The sequence below is a fragment of the Balaenoptera musculus genome, chromosome 8, assembly GCF_009873245.2.
Source record: "Balaenoptera musculus isolate JJ_BM4_2016_0621 chromosome 8, mBalMus1.pri.v3, whole genome shotgun sequence".
NCBI lineage: Eukaryota > Metazoa > Chordata > Mammalia > Artiodactyla > Balaenopteridae > Balaenoptera > Balaenoptera musculus.
The window spans coordinates 54,686,853-54,706,498 of record NC_045792.1 but is presented as its reverse complement, the minus strand read 5'-3'; the positions used below and the strand labels follow the sequence as shown (position 1 = coordinate 54,706,498).

The 19,646-nt window shown below is 51.9% G+C and overlaps 1 protein-coding gene across 1 annotated transcript in view; it reads right to left on the bottom strand.

Moving 5' to 3' along the window:
• Nucleotides 1-19,646, bottom strand: part of LOC118899508 (guanylate cyclase D-like) — a 69,690-nt gene that overhangs the window by 4,327 nt on the left and 45,717 nt on the right. Inside the window, 12 exon segments of the mRNA XM_036861291.1 lie at nt 197-291; nt 1,885-1,979; nt 2,837-2,940; nt 3,934-4,112; nt 10,111-10,303; nt 10,728-10,891; nt 13,669-13,817; nt 17,268-17,306; nt 17,309-17,416; nt 17,719-17,751; nt 17,754-17,874; nt 18,112-18,288. Of these exon segments, the coding sequence (XP_036717186.1) occupies nt 197-291; nt 1,885-1,979; nt 2,837-2,940; nt 3,934-4,112; nt 10,111-10,303; nt 10,728-10,891; nt 13,669-13,817; nt 17,268-17,306; nt 17,309-17,416; nt 17,719-17,751; nt 17,754-17,874; nt 18,112-18,288 (1,457 nt within the window).

Genomic DNA, 19,646 nt, shown 5'->3' with positions numbered 1-19,646 from the left:
AACAGGCTGGCAGGAACCATGCTAAAGTGCTAACAGTGGCTGTCTCTCAGGAGTGGAAAGATGGTGATTATTTAATCATTAAAGAATTCTGTATTTTCCAAGTTTTCCCCACTAGGCAGGTAATACCTTTATAATCAGAAAAATAACAAGTATCAAATTTCAAACAACAGAGGCCAAGCTTTGGGGGAAATTCCACTTACTCACCCGGGGTTTGATGTCCAGAGGTGTAGGGAGGGGTCTGGGGAAGCCTGCCTTCCCCACCAGCCAGTAGGTCTCCTTGAAGCCCTTCCCCTGGAAGAGAAAAGAAAAGAGTTGAACAAACCTTCTCAAGCAGAGAGCCAGGGCAGAGGCAGGATTCCCACAGCTGGGAGGAAAGCAGCCTAGAGCCTGGAGGCAGATTGTCTGGGTCCAAATCCTGGCTCTGTCACTTCTAGCTGTGTGACTTTGGCCAACTTACTTCACTTCTCTGTGCCTCAGTTTCCTGAATACCTCATAGAGTTGTGAGGATTCAATGAATTAATATTTATCCGTTAGAGAAATAAATAAATAATGACTCATGAGTTCTATAACCAGCAGACATGGAATGCTAAGATCCCAGGATTCTGTGATTTGTGATTCTCCCAAACTGTTGAAGGATACAGTGGTCTCCCCTGGGATGGGGGTGCAGCTACCTGGGGGGTCAGGATGGGCTGTCCTAGAAGTTTCACACGCCACCTGGACCAGGGATGGGTATTACCCCTTGGATCCCTCAGGTCAGCCCAAAGAACCTGAGGTCGGCATACTGCCCTCCCCACTCCCACTCTGCATCCCCTTCTGTCATCAGAATCCTCTGTTCCTTAGGACATCTAGTGCCTACTCCCCCAAACAAGACACGCCTGCCCTTACTCCACTCGCCCATAACCTCAGCCTCCAAAGCAAAGGATTCCGCTTATGCTGGCCCTCACAGGCTGTGAGACTTTGGACAAGTTACTGCTCCTCTCTGAGCTGCTGCTCTGACATTTCACCGTTTAATGAAGTGAGTCCCGTGGAGCCCCCCACGGAAGTCCCCCAATTTCTGGGGCCCAGTCGCAACCCTGGGCCTTTAAATGCCCCAGCTGCTCCAGTCACTCCAGTAAGCCTGGCTCTAGCTGAGGAATTGGGGAAATGAAAGGGGGTGGGGTAGGAAGAAAAGTCATTCACAGGATGGTACCATTACCTTACTGAACGTTAACATTAAAAAAAGAATGCAGAGGTGACAGACCAGTTTCTGCCTTTGAGGGCTGATGGGCGGGTACAGCCCAATATCACACTGACATCAGAGGGCCAGCTGTGGGACTGGTGGGTGCACAGAGAAGGCATGACAGTTATTTCTGGGAGAAAGGAAGAAGAGGGCTATTCCTGGGTCAGGGCAGGCTTCGGTGAGAGCTAAGGTCTGTGCTAGGGTTCTGAAGGATGAGTAGGAGCCCAACAGTGCTGTGGAGAAGGCACAGGCTTTGGAGCCACCAGACCTAGGATTCAGCTTGTGACTTTGGATAAATCTCTTTGCCTCTCTAATTTAATTTCCTCAAATGTAAAATGGGGAAGTGGATCCTCCTTTCATTATTTCTGTGGTAATAAATATGTTACTATCTGTGGTGCACCAGTGTGCTGCCCAGGTAGGTCATCAAGAGAAGTAACTTCTCTGCCCCGGCCCTTCTCCTTATGAGGAGCCAAATGAGGGAGGGGTTCCCCGGAAGAAATGTTTCCTGAGAATTTGGGGAGTGAGGAGGACATTAAAGGTGATCAGCTCCCAGGCCGGCATTTCCTTTAGCTATATCAGTCAGATGAGACTCTCTCCTGCTGCCCGCAGAAACTGGACCTCTGGAGACTGATTTCCCATCAATCCCAGGAAAGAAAGTCTCTCACCTTTAGCTCAGTCTGGCCTCTGATATCAATTTTGTAGCCTTCATCCAGGCTGAGCAGTGTCTGGGCGGTGCTTATGCAGACATGAATTCTGTATGCTGAGAAGAAAGGTAGTAGTCAAGTTACCACCTGGTGACGGCATACCTAGTGTTCGGTAAAATCATTAAGAGCCTGTAACAGCCCCAGTTCCAGCCAGTCAGGCACACAATTCTGATTCATGCAATACCTTTTGCCTGGCCCTCTTGTCCCCCTAGTAGATTGCTGGGCACTAAAGTGGAGGTCTCAAGGGAAAGGAAACTACATGGATTGATTGTGAAGGAGAACTCAAGATGAAGTCAGAACCTTAGGAACATAATCTCTACTTGTAGGAAAGTCTTTGAAGGCTGAGTCAGTGCAGATAAACGGTTATTTTTCTTTTAAGGGCAGGGCTCCCCTCTAGGGCCATACATCTGATTAAGCAGGATATGTACTGAGCGACATTAGGGAGCACACAACATGTGCAGCCAGGAGCAGAGGCTCAATTTTTTCAGCTGCTCTAGCCAGGCCATCAGAGAGGCTCCTGCTGCCAGCAAGGGTCGAAAACGGCGTATTTTTTTTTAATTGAAAGGTGTCTCCTCATTGGAAAGATGGGGAAACCAAGACCTAGAGGAAGAGCATTTTGCTCAAGGACACTAAGCACACCGGACCCAGTCAGGGTGAGGACCCAGGTTTCCTGCCTCTGGAGTCATTGTTTTCCCTGCTAATTCTCTCATGAGATCATCACAAAAGCCCTGTGCAAAGTTAAAAGAACCAGTGACATACATCATCTCCTTCTAGTTGTTTTACTGATAACTAGGGTACGCTGCCACCAGGCGGTGATTTGGTTACTAAGCACTGTTTCAAACAGCCAGGCTGCAGGGGTCATTGAGAGAGTCCTTCCCTGGGCTTCCCTAGGATAGAAATATGAGACACTCATGTAGCCCTGTAGACTCCATCCGGGATGTGGTGTTAACTGTGTCCCCAAAGAGGCAGTACTGAGGCATGGTGAGACCCACAACCCCCACCACGCAGGGCCCTGAAACTCAGATGTGCCCAGTGAGGTCCAGCAGGTCCTGGACCCAAGAGAAGTCTCTACAACACTCTTGTCCCCCCCAGTTCCCCCCAAACTGCTGTCCCCACCCACATCTTGGGCTCCAGCTGGGAGGTGAGGATGAAGCTGTATGGAATCTCCAAGAACACCCAGAGAGGAGATGACATCTATGCCAGGCTCTGGGCTGGGGGTAGGGGGGCACAGATAAATTGGAGCCAGCCTCTGCTCTTAGGGTGCTCCCAGCCTGGTGGGGAGAGATGTATAAACGCTAATCAATGTTGTGAAGAGGGAAGCACCAGGACTGTGCTAGCCCAGAAAGAAGACTCTGACCCAGCCCAGAGGACTTCCTGGAGGAGGCAGTACCTAAACTGTGTCTTGAAGGATGAGAGAATGAGTCGGCAGGGAACAGCAGGTGCAAAGGCACAGAGGCAGAGAGCCCACATGCCTGTGGGAAACTGCAAGTGGCTGGGTATAGACAGAGTACCAAGTGGAAAGTGGTGGAAGATGTGGCTGGAGAGATTAGCAAGGGCCTTGGAGGCTATGAGGCGGGTGGGGAGTTTGGACTTTATCCCACAGGTGAAGTTATGGAGGGAAGAAGGGGTGAGGGCACGAGAAGGATATTCTATAGTAGAGACCCTGAGGTCTCTCCTAGTCCCCTCCCAGCAAATATTTAGTTGTTTGCATGACCACAGAAGGTCTCTGCTCTGCCTCTTCCATCAGACTATCAGCTCCTCAGCCTGGACTTAGATGACCTTGACAGATGCTGAGATAAAAAAAAATATATGTGTGAATCTGAGCATCACAGATTCTTTGATTTATGACATCTTAGAACCTTAAAATAATAGAAGAAAAAGAGAATTGTAAAAATTTTCTATTATGGATTTTTAGAATCTCAGGATTCCAGAAGCACACCATTGGGGTTGCCCCAGCCAGCGCCCCAGGCAGGGTTGGGAGACTCCCGCAGCCCCAAGTCCATGTCTGAGTGCGGGTCAACCCTGATGCGAATGGGCACAGTGGGCGCATGCCTCATCCGGAAGTCGCCCACAGAGCTGAGGATGTCCAAGGCCATGTCTGTGATGTCTCATGTCTCAGCTGCATGCTGGCTCCTGTTGCGCCGGGGCAGCCTCACTGCCACCATTTAGGCATCCCCGATGGTCTCCACCTAGAAGTCACATCCTTCATGCTCCGGGACAAGAAACCTCCTCCTTGGACTGACCCACATCCCACACAAGGCCACCTCTCTGGAGCCCCTGACCCAGCCCTCAAGTCTCTGGCGAACAGTGCCATCTTTCCCAGGCCTCCCATCCCAGCCGCTCTGGCAATGATTAGACCTGCACATTTCAGATCACCTTTGTCTGAATTGCAGGTCTCACCTCTGACCCCAGACCACGAGCTCCTTGGCAGCAGCCCTGGGTGCCCCATCTGCACAATGCGGCAGCAGCAGATCAGGGCTTCATCTGGAGAGGAGTGCATGTATATTGGATATATAGCCTGTTTCCCAAACCCTTGGCCTTCCAAGGTGTACTAAAAAGAATGTAGTGTTTGAAATCCGAGAGATGTGGATACAAACCCCGGCTCTGCCATTTACCTTGGTCAGGCCGCTTCGCCTGTGTAAGCCTCAGTTCCTCTTATATGAAATGCATATTAAAGATAAAGATTTAAGAGCCAGTTTTGTCATAGATGCTCAATAAACAGCGACTTCTCTCGTTACCATCATCATCGTCATCATCACCATCATCATCCATCACCATCACCATCACCATCACGATCATCATCATCATCTTCTCCTGGGCTAATGCTTTTGGAGACGATAGAATCCCAGAGTCTCAGAACTAGGAGGGACTTTAAAGGCCACGCACTTGCCTCCCCGTGGCTGTCCGGTCCTGCTCACGTCTCCTTCCTGAGGTGGCTGCTTCTCCCTCGGGGCAACTCTGATTTACAAAAGTTGAGTTGAGTGGTAACCTGCCTTTCACCTGCTGGTTCCAGCTCTACCTCCTGAACTCAAGCCACAGTTCTTTCCTATTCTGAAGCTCATTCTCTATTCTGAAGGCCCTGTTCCAGGTGCTGGGGACACAGCTGTATACCGTGGCCTTCTCCCCTGCCACAGGCCAGGCCAGCCAAGGTTGAAGTCGGCAACTCTACACCCCAAGTCTTCCCATCTGCAGGTTAAAGAGCCCAGCTCCTGCACTGCCACTCCTACAGCAGGCATCCCTCGGACCTGTGGATCAGAGCTTTCCCTCTGGCCAGGCATAGCCACTCTCCCTCAGCACCTGGTAGACAGTAATAATAATGATGATGCTTCTCGTGCCCACAGGGGGTGCTATAATTCAATAAATTTCTTTCGCACACCATTATCTGTGGACTGTGCCCTACTACCTATGTCCCCCAGCTCTTTCCCTCACCCGGAATATCCCTGCCCCAATACCGGGAAGTGATCTGCCCTAATCATACCACATTCTGTTCATATACTTAAATTTGTTCCCTACAGCAAAAGGCTTAAAATTCACTCCCCGTGGAGCTAGCAATCAGGGACTCCCATGATTTGCAGAATTTCCTGACTTATTCCTAACACTTGCTCCTGGTTCCCCATGTTTCAGCCAAACGGGAAACTTCCTGCTTTCCGCAGAGACACTCAGTGCTTGCTCACCTCCAGGCCCTGATGGTCTAGTCCCTCTGCCTAAAATGGTCTCCCCGAGTCCCTATCTGTTGAGATCCAAGCCCTCCATCAGCCCAGTTTTCACTGCATCGAGTCCATTAAATCTCCGCGGTCACCAGCTGGGGAAAAGATGTTTCCTTCCTCAGGGCTGTGACCTCCATCTCCCTCCCTCCCCATCATCTGCACTTACTGTGGGCTGGCCTGAATGTGGCTGGGTCAGGGGCAGGGCTGCCCCCCACTGTGTACATTTCCACACAGGAGAGAGACCTCCCACCCCATGCCCCCGGGAAAAATATGAGCAAGCTCTGGCTTTCGCTCTGCCCACACCCTTCTTCCCCACAGGAGGACAAACACATTATCTGATTGGCAAGATTGGAAAAAGGACTAAGTAAGTGCTCCCTTATTACTCATATAACCAGACACTATTCCAAACCCTTTACAAGAATTAGATCTTCACAAGAATTCTGTGAGGTAGGTACTATTAATATTGCCATTTTGCAGACAGAAACTGGGCCAGAGAGGTTAAGTCACTCGCCGACTTCACACAGCACAGATTTGAACTTGTTCAGTCTAGCTCCAGAGCCCATATGCTTTGCTGCCTCTTGATGTACATGGCTTGGGCTCTTTCTTTCTCTCTGCTGGGGAGAATCTGCCTGCTATGTGGGGTTTCCCTCTGTTCCTGCCCTGCACATGGTCAGCACATGGGTCTGGGCCAGGTCCTGCCTCCGAGACATAGCCTGGGAGATCTACTGCTTGCTAGCCTCTCTTCCAGCCCACCAGGTGTGCAGCTGCAATTCAGGAAGAGACACCAGCTCTGGGGACCCAGCACTGCCTCAGATGGGTGACCCAAGGTCCAAACTGGGGAGGAGGAGCAGTAGAAAGCCCCAAGGTGACCACACATCCAGACCACATTCTCCAAGCGGCTAAGCTGACCACTAACCCTCCACCTGCCTGCCACCTAAGCTGGAAGGGAGAGTTTGGTGTAATTAATAACCACCCTTACAACCCCAGCAGCAGAAAGATGACCAGGCACAGGCCCTGCTCTTTAGGAGCGCAGACTCACAAAGATGATCACTCAGAGACTCCTGTCGTAAGGGGCACTCAGCTACAAACGAGGGCTGCACAGCTCCTTGTGCACAGGTGTGGTCCTTTTGCTGCTGGGAGAACACAGCCAGAGGAGAGGTGGGTGCAAAGGTTTCCATACTAACAAACAGAGGTGAATTCTAACTCCACCACTGGCTTGCTGTGTGACCTTGGGCGAGTCACCCACCTCTCTGAGCCTGTATCCTCATCTGTACAGTAGGGATAATAATGCATCCCTCTGAGGGGCATTTCGAGGGTTAAATGAGATATCCTGTGACAATCCGTAGGCCAGGCCAGTCCTCTGTAGACATTTAACTGGTACATCTATATCCCCCCCCCCAATTCTGTGCTTTCGGGGGGAGGCCTCAGCGCCTGCACGAGCTGGCGCTCATCATTGTGTTGGTATGAACGACAGCACTTCCTCTCACACTGCTTAATCTGCAGAACCACCCTAGGCCATAGGCACTTTCACCTCTGTTTTACAAGTGGAAACTTGAGGCTCAGAGAGGTGAAGTGATGTGCCCAGGGTGGCTCAGCAGTATGGCCGGGGCCAGGCCCACCCGCCGGGCGGAGCGGCTGAGGTAAACCCTCTCCTCCCCCACAGCCCACTCGAGCCCTGCTCCAGAGTTATGTCCATGAAAGTGCTCACTCAGCGCGTGCTGGGAGGGAATCACAGACCCCTGTGGAACCAGGAAATGATCGCCTGGCTGCCTCCCAGCCCAGACCGGATTAAAGAGCAGTAACCAGATCCTGCTGGGACGGAGGGGAAACCAAGGCGGCTGCGTGAGCGATGAGAGATGCGCTTGCACATGGGGGGGACCCGGCCTCCTGTTTCCCCACATCTGGATGGGTGTGCAGGCCTTGTTTTATTTCATTTCACTCTGCCAGAAAGATGCAGACCTCTTGGCCAGAGTTCAGAGCAGATCAGAAAGCGTGATTCAGAGCTGGGAGGGACACATGTGTGAGAAAAGATTAGCAGGGGAGGAAGAGACAAGGTCAGGGGTGACTCAGGGCACATCAAAGCTGCAGGGCTCAGCAAGACGAGATGAGGAATCTTTTCCTGGGGCCCATGGTAGCTCTGGAGGCAAGAGGGAAACTCAGCCAGCATGACAGAGAATGCCTCAGACCACGGGCTGGGGCAGGAACGTGGGGTCCTGAACGGGGAATGGGAAGGAAGATGTGTGCTAGGAATGCCAGTGGCTCAGGTTTCCGCGGGTCAGTGTGGGACAGTGGACAGAGCTGGGCGGTGGTGGTGGACATGGCACTTTCCTGTCCTGGCTCTGTCACCTCCCAGCTGTGTGACCTCAGGCAAGGCGCTTCCCTCTCTGGGCCTCAGTGAGCTCCTCATTTAGTCAGCACCTGTTTCCTGAGGACCTACCATGTACTGGACATTGCCAAGCACTGGGGACAGAGTCGTTTAGGTTGGAACCAACAGGTCCAGGGGTAGTTATGAGAGCATCACACAGGAGCTCCTAACCATGTCTGGGAGGGCAGGGCAGCTAACCTGAGACCAGGAGGGAGCAGAAGGGGAGAGAGAGCAGGGTTCCGGGAGGAGGGAACAGCATGTGCAAAGGCCTTGTGGTTAGAGAGAGAGCAAAGCTTGTGTGAGGAATACAGAGGACTGCAGGGGCAGAGTGCGGAGATGCAGTGGGGAGGGAGGTGGTGACAGCTCCTGGAGGGCCTTAGGGGCTGCTACGAACCTGTGGCTTTATCCTGAGGCTGTCTGTGTCCTGGGATGGTGAACCCTGATGAAGTGGGGCTACAGGACCAGAATGCCCAAGTTCAAGTCTCAGCTTCATATCCTGCTGGGACTATGTAATTAGACAAGCTGCTTAACCACCTGTTTCTTCATCTGTAAATTAGAGGTGCTATTATCTACCTCATACATTGTTATGATGATCAAATGGGTTAATACATATAAGGCATCTAGACTGTGTACCAGTGTCTGGTATACAGTAAGCACTCAATAAGTACTGGCGATTACTGTTGTCGGGACACTGTGTGTAATGCTACCAGCAGACTTCCTGGCACCTCAAAGCGCTAGTTCTCTCCTCTGAAACTTCCTGCCCATGTATCCTTTCCATCCTGGCTTCAGCCCAGGGCCTGGCCCTCCCCAGTCCTGGCTTTCCTGGAGGGTGGTGGCAGGAAGGGGGCTGGCATGTCACAAACGAAGGCTAAGGCCAGGGGAGCCAGAGTATGGCTGTTTCCTGGAGCTTCCTCCCCACCTCATCCACTGTGTCTGAGGCTGACCTAGGACCCCCCAGCAATTGGATCAGAATAGGGGAAGGGGTGGGGTGGGAAGGTCCCCAAAGCAGGCGTAGAGGGCAGAAAGCTATTCACTTTCACAGGCTCACAGTTTACACAGCACTTCTACCAGGGGGAGAGGATCTGCCCATCATAAGTGAACCCCTGGAACTGAAGTCATTATTCCTGTTTTATAGATAAGGAAACAGAGGTCCAGACTGGGGAAGACAAAGTGACACAGAAGCCGGTGGTCAGGGTGGGACTCAAACCCAGAATCGAGAAGTGCACAGGGACTAGATTGTGAAGGATCTTGATGGCTCTGCCAAGCCCCTGCTGCCCACTCCAGCATCTCCCACCCACCACTCACTCCCACTGCTGGCCCACTTCATGTCTAGCCATCACAACCCATTCAGCATCCCTCCCAATTACTAGGTCCACCCTCTCAAGCCTCAAGCTTTAGCACTTTATTCCCCCATTGCTTGCCTGGAGCAACCACACCCAGGCTGGACAATGCTAGGAAGACAACACCTCCTCCAGGAAGCCTTCCTTGCTCTCTACACATCTACTCCTAGCTGGATTGGGGGCCCTCTCAGCCTCCAGCACTGAGAGTTCCCTGAGGGCAGGCACAGAAGCTGACTTACCTGTCGGCCCTTGCCTGGCATAGGTTGAATATCTTTCCCCACCTCTTAAATCTGGGCTGGCCTTTTGACTTGCTTTGACCAATAGAATATGTCAGAAACGGCAATGTGCCTGATCCCAGCTTAGATCTCAAGAGGCTTCTGGGCTTCTGCCTTCTCTCTCAGAACTTTGCCACACCATGTAAACCATACCAACTCACCTGCTACAGGATGAGATACCATGTGGACCAGAACTGAGTTATCTCAACAAAGGCTCCAGAGTCCAGCCAAGATCAGCAGAGTTTCCTCTCACCCACAACTGACCACAGATGTATGAGTGAGACCAGCTGAGTCCAGGGACATTTCCAGCTGGACCTATAGGCTTGTGAGCAATAATAAATGCTTATCATTTTACACCACTGGGTTTGGGGGGATATTTGTTACACAACAATAGCTACTGATTAAAAAAAATGCATAAATAAATGACTGGAAGTAAATGTATGATGCAAACACAACATAGAGGAGGGAGAGAGGGAATGCCTGCCTCTTGGTCCTCTCACCTTATACACATCATGGTTGCCCAGAACAGCATCAAACAGTGTGTAGAGGTCATTGAGCAAGCCCACCACCTCAATGGGCTCACTCAGGGCTGAGATGGTGGTAAAGCCTACAGTGTCACTGAAGTATATGGTAACCTGGTCAAAGTACTCTGGCTCCACAGTCGCCCCCATTTTCAGAGCTTCAGCCACAGACCTGAAGGGATGGGAAGGGCCAGAGTCACAAGGTGGGAGGACCCTCTTTCCACAGTTGGAAGTGAGAGAGGGATATTTGGGGGAAAATCCTGGGTTGGGTGTCAGGGGATCTGGGATAGCTCTGTTGGTGTGCTGGCTCCCCTCCAGCAAATACCTGCCCCTCTCTGGACATTATTTCCTCTGAGGTCAGATGGGGGACCCTGTGCCTTGTCCTTGTTCCCTAGGGAAAGAGGCAGCAGAAATTCAACACTCATGTGCCCCCAGCAGTGCCTAATACATGTAAGCGTTTTATTAAAATATGTTGGATAAATAAACAATGAATGAATTGAATGAATTCATGGAACCCAGATTTACTGAGCACCTACTATGTCCCAGGTCCCATGCTCAGAGCCACTGAGGCTAGAGGCACAATCAAGTCCACTCACGGCAGGAGCATCTGAGAGAGCAACCTTTCCATCTTCTGTCTCTCCAACCCCAGCTCCTCAGTCCACTCCTGGATCAGGTCCTCCAGGTTCTGGGAATACTTCTCCAGCATCCGCAGCATAGAGTCAGCAACACTGGTCTTCTTGCCTTGGTTGATGCTTTTGAACTGAAAATGGAATGAAAATCCCAATTTGTCCATGAAGGTCAGCACACTCGGCCCTCAGGTTGAGAATCTGGGCCACAGGAATGAACCAGACATAGTCCCTGCCTGGAAGAGCCAGATGGTGGGGAGCAGATATGTAATAGACCAGGGGTGGCAACTCTGACAAGCGAAAGCACAGATGGCTGGGAGGAAAAATGGGTTGGTTCTCTATGAGGTGAACAGGCAGGGAGAGGACTTTGCACAGGAAAGTTTGCCCAGCATTGCATCACCATTAACAAACACATTGGTTCTCACAAAAACACTGTGGAATAGGCATTCTTTGTTCTCAAAGATAAGTGGATGGATGGATGAAGAGATGGGTAAATAGATAAAAGCAATGTATGTAGATTATTTACGTATATAATCTATTTCTACCTCTTTATTTCTCTCCTTTTTCAAAAAATTGTTTACAAAATAAAATAATAAATATGTACGGGCGCTGGGACCAAAGGAGAGTAAAGGTTAAAAAAAAAAAGTTAATCCAGGAGTGAGGTCTATATGCAAAATGCATGCTAGAATTTGGTCACAATTTTGGATATGAGCTTCCTAGCAACAAAGCAAAGAGGGAAATAGAGATTACATAATCTATGGAGTCCATGAGACAATGGAGTATTAAACTAGTTGCTCAAAAGGAACACAACTACTGCTGGTGCTGAGCAGAGAGAAGTACCTCTCTTAGGTCTTCATAAGAGGACATTCACATGTTGTTATAAATTGTACCTTCAACAACAACCTTATAGGAAATATGGCACCCCGTTTCTTAGGGAGACTTCCTAGAACCTTCCCCAGTGTGGTTTGCACGTTCCCAAAGTGCAGTCAGTAGGAGAAGCAAATTAATGATGATCAAAGTGGAGGGGTTCATTCCTGTCTAAATCCAGCATCTCGACCTTTGTGTGTGTATAGGTGTGCATATCCAACCTTCATTAATACTGCTTCTCTCAGGCAAATGTCTGTAAGGTAGGAAGTAGCAGCAGCCCCTGAAGAGCACCTATTTTGTATTGCTCATCAAAAGCAGAGGCACAAGCTTTAGGGGTCAGTTGCCATGAGTGTGACAGCTGCTGACCTTGAGACAGCAATATGGACAAGAAGCTGACTGTAAGGTCATCTCTGCAAGGAAGGCCCCCATTTTATAAAGTAAGAAATAAACGATCTGAGAAATATAACTTATTATAGGACAACGTAATGGGGGAACAGAGTTTCAAACTGAGGTCTATTATATATTAATGTTATCATCAGCCACCCCTCTGAATTATTGTATCATTTGGAATGTGTTTTCCATTGTTCCCCTTGCATTGCCCAGGAACAAAATCATAGGATCTACAAATAACAATCATTTTCTTCTTCTTTTACAACGTTCATTTTCTTGCTTAATTGCATTGGCTGGTACTCCCAGAACAATGTTATATGAACAGAGCCCAAGTCTTTTGACTTCAAGGTCAGTGCCCTTTCTCCTCATTCTCTCCTCAGAAAATTGCTTTTTTTTTTTTTTGGCTTGGTTATTTCACTTGATGGTCACACCAACATGTCAAGTTAGACCAGAGTTAGTCTTTCTAGGCATCACCTAAGGAGATCTGAGGCTCAACAGTGCAATCAGTTTGGCCAAGATCAAGTAGTAGGTAAGTGGGAGCATAGATCTGAATGCAGGCCTTCTGACCCTTAGCCTCCCCACAATGTGACGTAATTCTCACCTTCTGCATGTGACGCATATCATGTGCCTGTCTCTGCCTTCTCTGCCACTGAGCCTTAGGCAGGCTCACCCCTCACTCAGGGCAAGAGCTTTCTCCCCCACCTCGCTAGCTATGGCAATCTCTGACCCCTGGAAAGATTCTAGGCTGGTGTTATAAGAACTGGTTGCTCGTCCTAGCTCTGCAACCCACCCTCACAGTGGCCACTGAGAGCTCATTCACTATGAGTCCAGATTTCCCATAGGACACCTGTGTGCTTCTCCTGTCTTCCTGTCTCTCTCTCCCTCATCACCTGTCTGGAAGCCCCTCTCGCTCACTGAACCTCTCCTTGGCAACGTTCCACTGCGGCTTGGGAGTGGAGGGCAGGAACGGGAGGCACAAAGATGTCACCTCAGGCTTGATGGGTTGCTCTGTGGGAGCCATTAGCCAGCTCAGTCAGGCCCACACACGCCACCACCGCCCTGCAAACTCGTACAGGCTTGCCTCCCCCCTCCCAGTGCAGTCCCCGAGGCAGGCCTGGGGGGCCCCAGTCCCCTTCACATCTTCCATCCCCTGATGCGGGGAACCAGCGCTGCCTACACAGCCACAAATGGCCCCTCTGCTCTGGTGCCAGGAGGCCCGGCACAGGGTTGGGTCCCCAGCATCAGCACTGCACAGACAAACCTGGGTTTGGGTTCCAGCCCCACCTTTCACTCCCTCGCTTACCTTTGGCAAGTCCCCTCACCTCACTGTGCCTGGGTTTCTCTCTTGTAGAGCCCAGATAACAGCAATGCTTCCTTGGAGAGCTATCATTAGGGTTAAATGAAGTAAGCACAGCACTTAGCACGGGTCTTGGTGCTCAGGAAGGCAAATGTCCCTGAACCCAGAGTTCTGAGAAAGCTTTCCTCAGATGGTGGACCTCGGGCCTCACCCTCAGCGATGATGATGCTGGCCCATTGCCCCCTTTCTGCGCAGTGGTTCCAGGCCCCGGGGAGAGTGCGGGGCCCCCACTGGGGAAAGTGAGGTGCACTGATCAGCCGTTTCTTGTGAGCAGCCAGCTCCTCTGGGGACACTGACCTGGGTACAGATCTGGTCCAGGTTGGGTCTGTCCTCCGGAGCCTCCTCCCAGCACTGCTCCATCAGCTGGATGCACTCAGGTGGCCCGTGGTCAGGAGACACCAGTGGCCGGCACAGGGGAGGGGGAGACACCACCTTCCTGATGATTTCTGCAACAAGCACGGGCCGGGCAGTGGGGCTGAGGTCCCCAGGAGGGCTGGTGGGAAGGGGTGGGCCTGGGATCCTGAGAGGGAGGGCAGGGTGGGCCCGTGGGGTGCAGACATCAGGCCCCGAGGGTATTCCTCAGCCCCTTGATCTGTGCCCCGGGAGGTGCTGGCCAGTGGACCAGGATTGCTGTTTTCCTGGGTCCGCCCCAGAGTGTGGCCGGGGAAGGGGTCTCAGCCTAGGAGACAGGCGAACAGGGTTTGAATTCTGAATCCGCCACCACCTCTCTATGAGATGGCGAACAAGACAGCAATCTCTCTGAGCCCCAGTCTCCCCGTCTGTGAAATGAGCTTAATAAACTGCCTTCTTAAGAAGGGTGCTGAGGGAGGAGATGACAGATGCTAGATCTCGGGGTTCTAGGTTCACCCCAAGCCCTGAACCCTGCACAACTTGTTACTGCTCTGTTACCAGCAATGACCACGAATGTGCTTGAGACCTGCGCAGTGCAGCTCTTTCTACCAGCCCTGCCACCTGGAGGCTGTCTGGTACCAACTCTCCGCAAGTGTGAAGCAAGACTCTCTGCTTATCATTATCACCATCATGATGACTATTTTCCCAGGACCACCCCTGCTGTGGATCTTCCTGTCCCCGCTCCACATGATGAAGACCACAGACTAAGTCGAGATCAGATAGATCAACAATCCAGCTCCGTCTCTGCAACTTGCCATCACTCTGTGCCTCGGTTTCCCCACCTAACAACCAATGGAAATAACCCCACCTCGGGAAGCTGTAGTGGGGCCTGTGGGAGCTGAGAGAGTCACGGGAGCACCGGGAGGAGGTGAGGCAGGGTACCAAGCTCAGGCCCTCAGCAGCACAGGAGAGGACTTCGAGATTATCCACTTATATTCTGTACAAGTTATGCCATCTCTCTGAGCCTCAGTTCCTCACCTATCAAAATGGCATAATAATAGTACAGACCACACAGGGCTGTTAGAGGTATAGCAGGTTAATCTCTGAGGAGGGCTGTGATCCTCCTCAGAGACAGTGAGAAGGTGGGTCCCCTGGAACCAGTGAGGAGAAGCTTCTTTCTGGATTCCCCTTGGCTGGCCTCCGTGTTGGGGGCAGCCCATGATTCACTGTCCCATTTTACAGACAGGGAAACTGAGGTTCCGGGGTGGTGAACTAGGTCACCCACAGCCACAGGGTCAGTAACAAGCAGACGCCGGAACTGAGCCTGATCGCCTCCCAGCCTGCACGATTTTCTCTGCCCAGAGGTTCCCGGTCTGCAGGCGTCAGACCCTGAGGGCCTCTGAGTAAAGGGTCTGGGAAGCTGTATGTGCTTGCAAAGGAGTGTGTGCAGATGGAACCAATAATATCACACACACACACACACACACACACACACACACGTCCAGCTCTTTTTCAAAAGTATTTGGATGGTGTTGTGATGCGTAAAATACAGATCCATTTCAAAGTGTTGCTGATTTCAGAGCAGACTTTTGTCTTTGGGCATTTCCTCAGTCAGCGGATATTAAAAGTCAAATAGTAGCATGTGAGGCTCCAAACTTTTTTGTCATTAAAGTGGAGTCCTCACAGCAAGCATGTTGGGAACCCCTGGCCCAGGCCAGGCCGGGTCTCGTGTTCCCTCCCCATGCCGGGCCCGCCGTCCACACCCCATGCATCACTGTGGTGGATCAGCCCTGCTGGCCGCTGACCGGGTAGGCTGCACAGCCAGCTCCGTGGAGAAGTTGCTCCGTGGACGACTCCAGGAGAGTTTAGGGCAAGAGCACTGAGCTCACCCAAATCCTAGACCCATGGCTTCCCGCTAAGGAGTCCCTTCCCCTCTCTGAGCCTCACTTCATTCATCTCTGAAAAGAGTGCACTAGCCCACCTCACAGGGTTGTCCAATGGAATAACGCATATGAAAGTGCTTTGGAAACCACAAGTATCCCCCCCAACCACGACAGGATCTTAAAAAGATGTTATTTCTAAGAGCAAGGAGGTCTGCTTCCAACTGGGAGAGTCAGAAGAGAACATGGGTTTCCCCACTAGCACACCCCTAAAACCGCCCAGGGCCCACCGTATGCCAGGCACTTTGTCTAAGGCATTTCACTGACTCCTCACAAATACTCTGGGAGGCAGGCATCATGGTCCCCATTTTACAGATGAGAAAACTGAGGCTCAGAGCCTGAAAGAGATTTACTCAGAGTCACAAGGTGAACTGGTATGGAGCTGGTCTCAAGTTCGTGTCCCCCAAAGACTATGCTCTCGACATTTTACCGCCTGACACCAGGAAAACTGCAGCCAGGCAGTAGCAGGTCCAGGACTGACAGCCCAACCCAGGGGTGACCCTGGGGTTCCAGACCTCGCCCCTAAAGCATGAGAAGCCCCGGTCTGAAGGGCCCTGCACGGTGGCATGGCTGACAGACCCATCTGGCTGGTCCCCCCTCTCTCAGCAGGCAGATGTTGCCGGGGGTGGCGGAGCAGTTGAGGAGAGTTGAACAAACGGCATGACCAAGCCCCTTCCCTTCCCACTCTTCCACCCCATAAATCTGGGGCCTGGAATGCTCATTATTCATGGAGCAATGCTTTGTGGAGAAAAGAAGCGAGGCCAGGCCTCCCCGTGAGTTAAACGTTATCCATCTGGGGTGGGAGGGGTGGTGGGTTCTGCTCCATCCCTGCCTGTACTGCGGGCCGAGATGCAGGGTATCTGTGAGACAGGTCCCTGGAATGGGGCAGAGGCAGCAGGGGGACAATTAGAAGAGCAGCCTAGAGTCCAGGGAGCCCTGACAGTGAACACAGAAGGGGAGGAAATATTTCTGAAGTTGGGCCCTGGCACTGGGGTCAGAAGAGAAAATGCCTAAGACCAGGTGATGATGAGGAAGGTGTGAGTGATTACACCCAAAAGCAGGGGGACAAAGATGCTCTTCAAGGAGCCCCATTCAGGCAGAGGACCAAGCCCCCAAATACTGAGCCGACTGGTGACATCAGGCATGGACCAGATGTCTGACACATTTTTAAATCTGATCCCCACTATAAAGATGGGAAAACTGAGGCTCAGAGAGGGTAAGTGATTTGTGTAAGGTCACGTAGTAAGTAAGTGATCCAGGGGGAGAACTGAGGTCTACATAGACTCAAAGTCTGTGCTGGGCAGCCCGGTGGTTAGGGCATGAGCACCTCTGGACACGGCAGTGACATTGGGAGAGGAAGGAAGGGGTTGGGCTTATACCCAGAAACCAACGTCTTTAGCCCTGGAGCTGGTCAGCTGCCATTTTGGCAGAGTTGCTGAAGGTTGCCTGGCTTAAGTCAAAGAAACCCAGTTCTTGCTGTCAAACCAGGCATGTGTGTCTGTGTGGTTATTTTCAGGCCCCAATTTCCTGATGCTCACAGAGCTCCTCAACTACATGGCGTCTCCGCCCGAGACAGGCCAAGGAAGGAGGCGGAGGATACTGTGCCTTCCGCTGAGAGCCCTGGGGAGCCATAGGGGGGCCCCAAGTCAGCACCTCCTGCAGGATGATGCCAATGCTGAAGGTGTCTCCTTTGAGGGTGCCCCGCCCAGGATCCCCGGGCCCCCGCAGCAGCTCCGGAGCCGTCCACAGCAGCTCTGCAATCACAGGATGAGGCCACACAGCCGTCACCCGCTGACCACCCAAGCTGGGCGGCACTTCACACATGTGGTGTCGTCGTCCTGTCCCTACAGCCCCGGAGGAGGGAGGTGCTTCTGTCCTCCCCCATTCACAGGTAAGGGCCCCGAGGCTCAGCGGGGAAAAGCCATCATCTCAAGGTCACACCACAGGAAGTACCGGAGCACCGGACATCTCCCCCTCTCCCCTTGCCTCACAAGCACCCGGTGTAAACAGAGGCCTCAGAACCTACTGGCAGCCTCCTGCCCACCCCTGAGCTGACCTTCCGGGGCTGGCCGGGGCGGGGAGCCCGCTGAGCATCCAGGAGCTCTGCATAACCATGGTCAGTGACCTGCAGCACAAAGCGTCCAGCCACAACACAGTTTCGGGACTTGAGGCGGCCAGGAGGGAAATGCCGATGGTGCAGATACCACACCCCCTGTGGTGGAATAATGGGGGCCCCTGAGGCCTGTGGTGAATGAGAAGGACCCCTGCTTCTCTCAGAATTCCCACGGACCCCAGGAAACCTTCCTGCCTCCCTCACCCTTTGCCACACTGTCAGATTTTTCTCAGTTAGACAAAGTAGAAAGAGCCCAGGCCTAGGAAATCTGAGCATCTCTTGTCTCCCTTCCCTCCCCATTGCCTCCACAGCTCCAGGTTTGAGAAGTGTTCTCACACGGATCATATCCAGCACCAGGAAGGCCTTGAAAGTCCAGTCCAGCCGCAGATCCTCATTCCGCAGCAGGTCCTCCAGGCTGCCCCAGGCATAGTGCTCCAACACAAGAGCACTGACCCCAGGGGCCACAAAGAAGTCCAGGAAAGTGGCAATGTTCTCATGCCGCAGCTCCCGCATCTGCCAGGGGAATGGTCACCTTAGCAGCCCCCAGGGGACTCTCAAAGTGTGGACATCTGACCCCCAGTACTTAGCACCCAGCACACAGCTGAACACAGAGAGGCATCAGAAATGTTGGATGGATGTGATGGGTGGATGGATGGATGGATGGATAAAGGATGAGTGGATGGATGAATAATGAATGGGTGGATGGATGGATGGATGGATAAAGGATGAGTGGATGGATGATGGATGGATGAATGGGTGGATGGATGATGAATGGGTGGATGGGTAAGTAGATGGGTGGATGGATGAATGAATGAGCCAGCGAAATGAGTGTGTGTAAGAATCACGGATGAATAAGTGAATAGGCTGTAGCCAACTCCACAGAATAGGGATCTAGGACTATTCTCAACCTAAGTGACATCATGGACCTAGAAACTTTGTAAGTTCTCTCCCCAAGACTCAGAGACTGATGAGCAGAAGAGCAGAAGAGATCAGGCACAAGCAGTCCAGCAGGTCAGAGAGCTCGAATCCAGCCAGCAAGGCTAGCATTCGCCCGAGCAGGAAAGATGAAACCATTGTCTGGCACGGCCTTCCTCGCTAAAACAGGTCAGGGTTCAACTAAGTGTAGGAAACCTGAATACTCTTCCCCCTCCTTAGAGATTCTCATGCTTATTAGCATACACGGTGAGGTAAGAATGGCCTCAAATCCTTTGACACTCCTGCTTGCAAGAGCTTGGGCCTCTGACCCCTCCCCTTGAATCTGAGCAGGCTCTGTGACACTGTGACCAATAGAACACGGTGGAAGTGATCTTGCGTGTTTTGGGTCCAGGTCTTAGGAGACTGACGGCTTCCATTTCCTGTTTGCTGGCGCCCTCTCAGTTGGAGGCCTGAATGCTCATAAGAAGTCACTCTACCCTGAGTCACCACACTGGCGAGACCACGGGGAGAGGCCCTGAGAGTACCCACTGTGGGAAGGCATGTCATGATGAGTCCTCTCTTCCAACTGCCCAGCCAAGGCCCCAAGCATGCAAGTGAAGCCATCTGAGGCCTTCTAGACAGGGGGTCAGCAAACTTTCCTGTTAAAGTCCAGATGGTAAATATTTTCGGCTTTGTAGGCCTTGCAATCTCTGTCACAAATACTTCTGCCAATGCAGTGTGAAAGCGGCCATAGAGAGTTACATAAACGAACCCATTGGCCCATTGCTGAGAGAAGCCCCGGGGTAGACCCACGCAGGCAGTGCCCAGGCCCAAGCATGGCTGTGTTCCAATCAAATTTTTTTCTACAAAAACAGGCAGTAGACTTGGTTTGACCTGAGAGCCAAGCACTGACAGCCCATTTACAAGCCGAAAAACCACTGAGTAACCCCCAATAC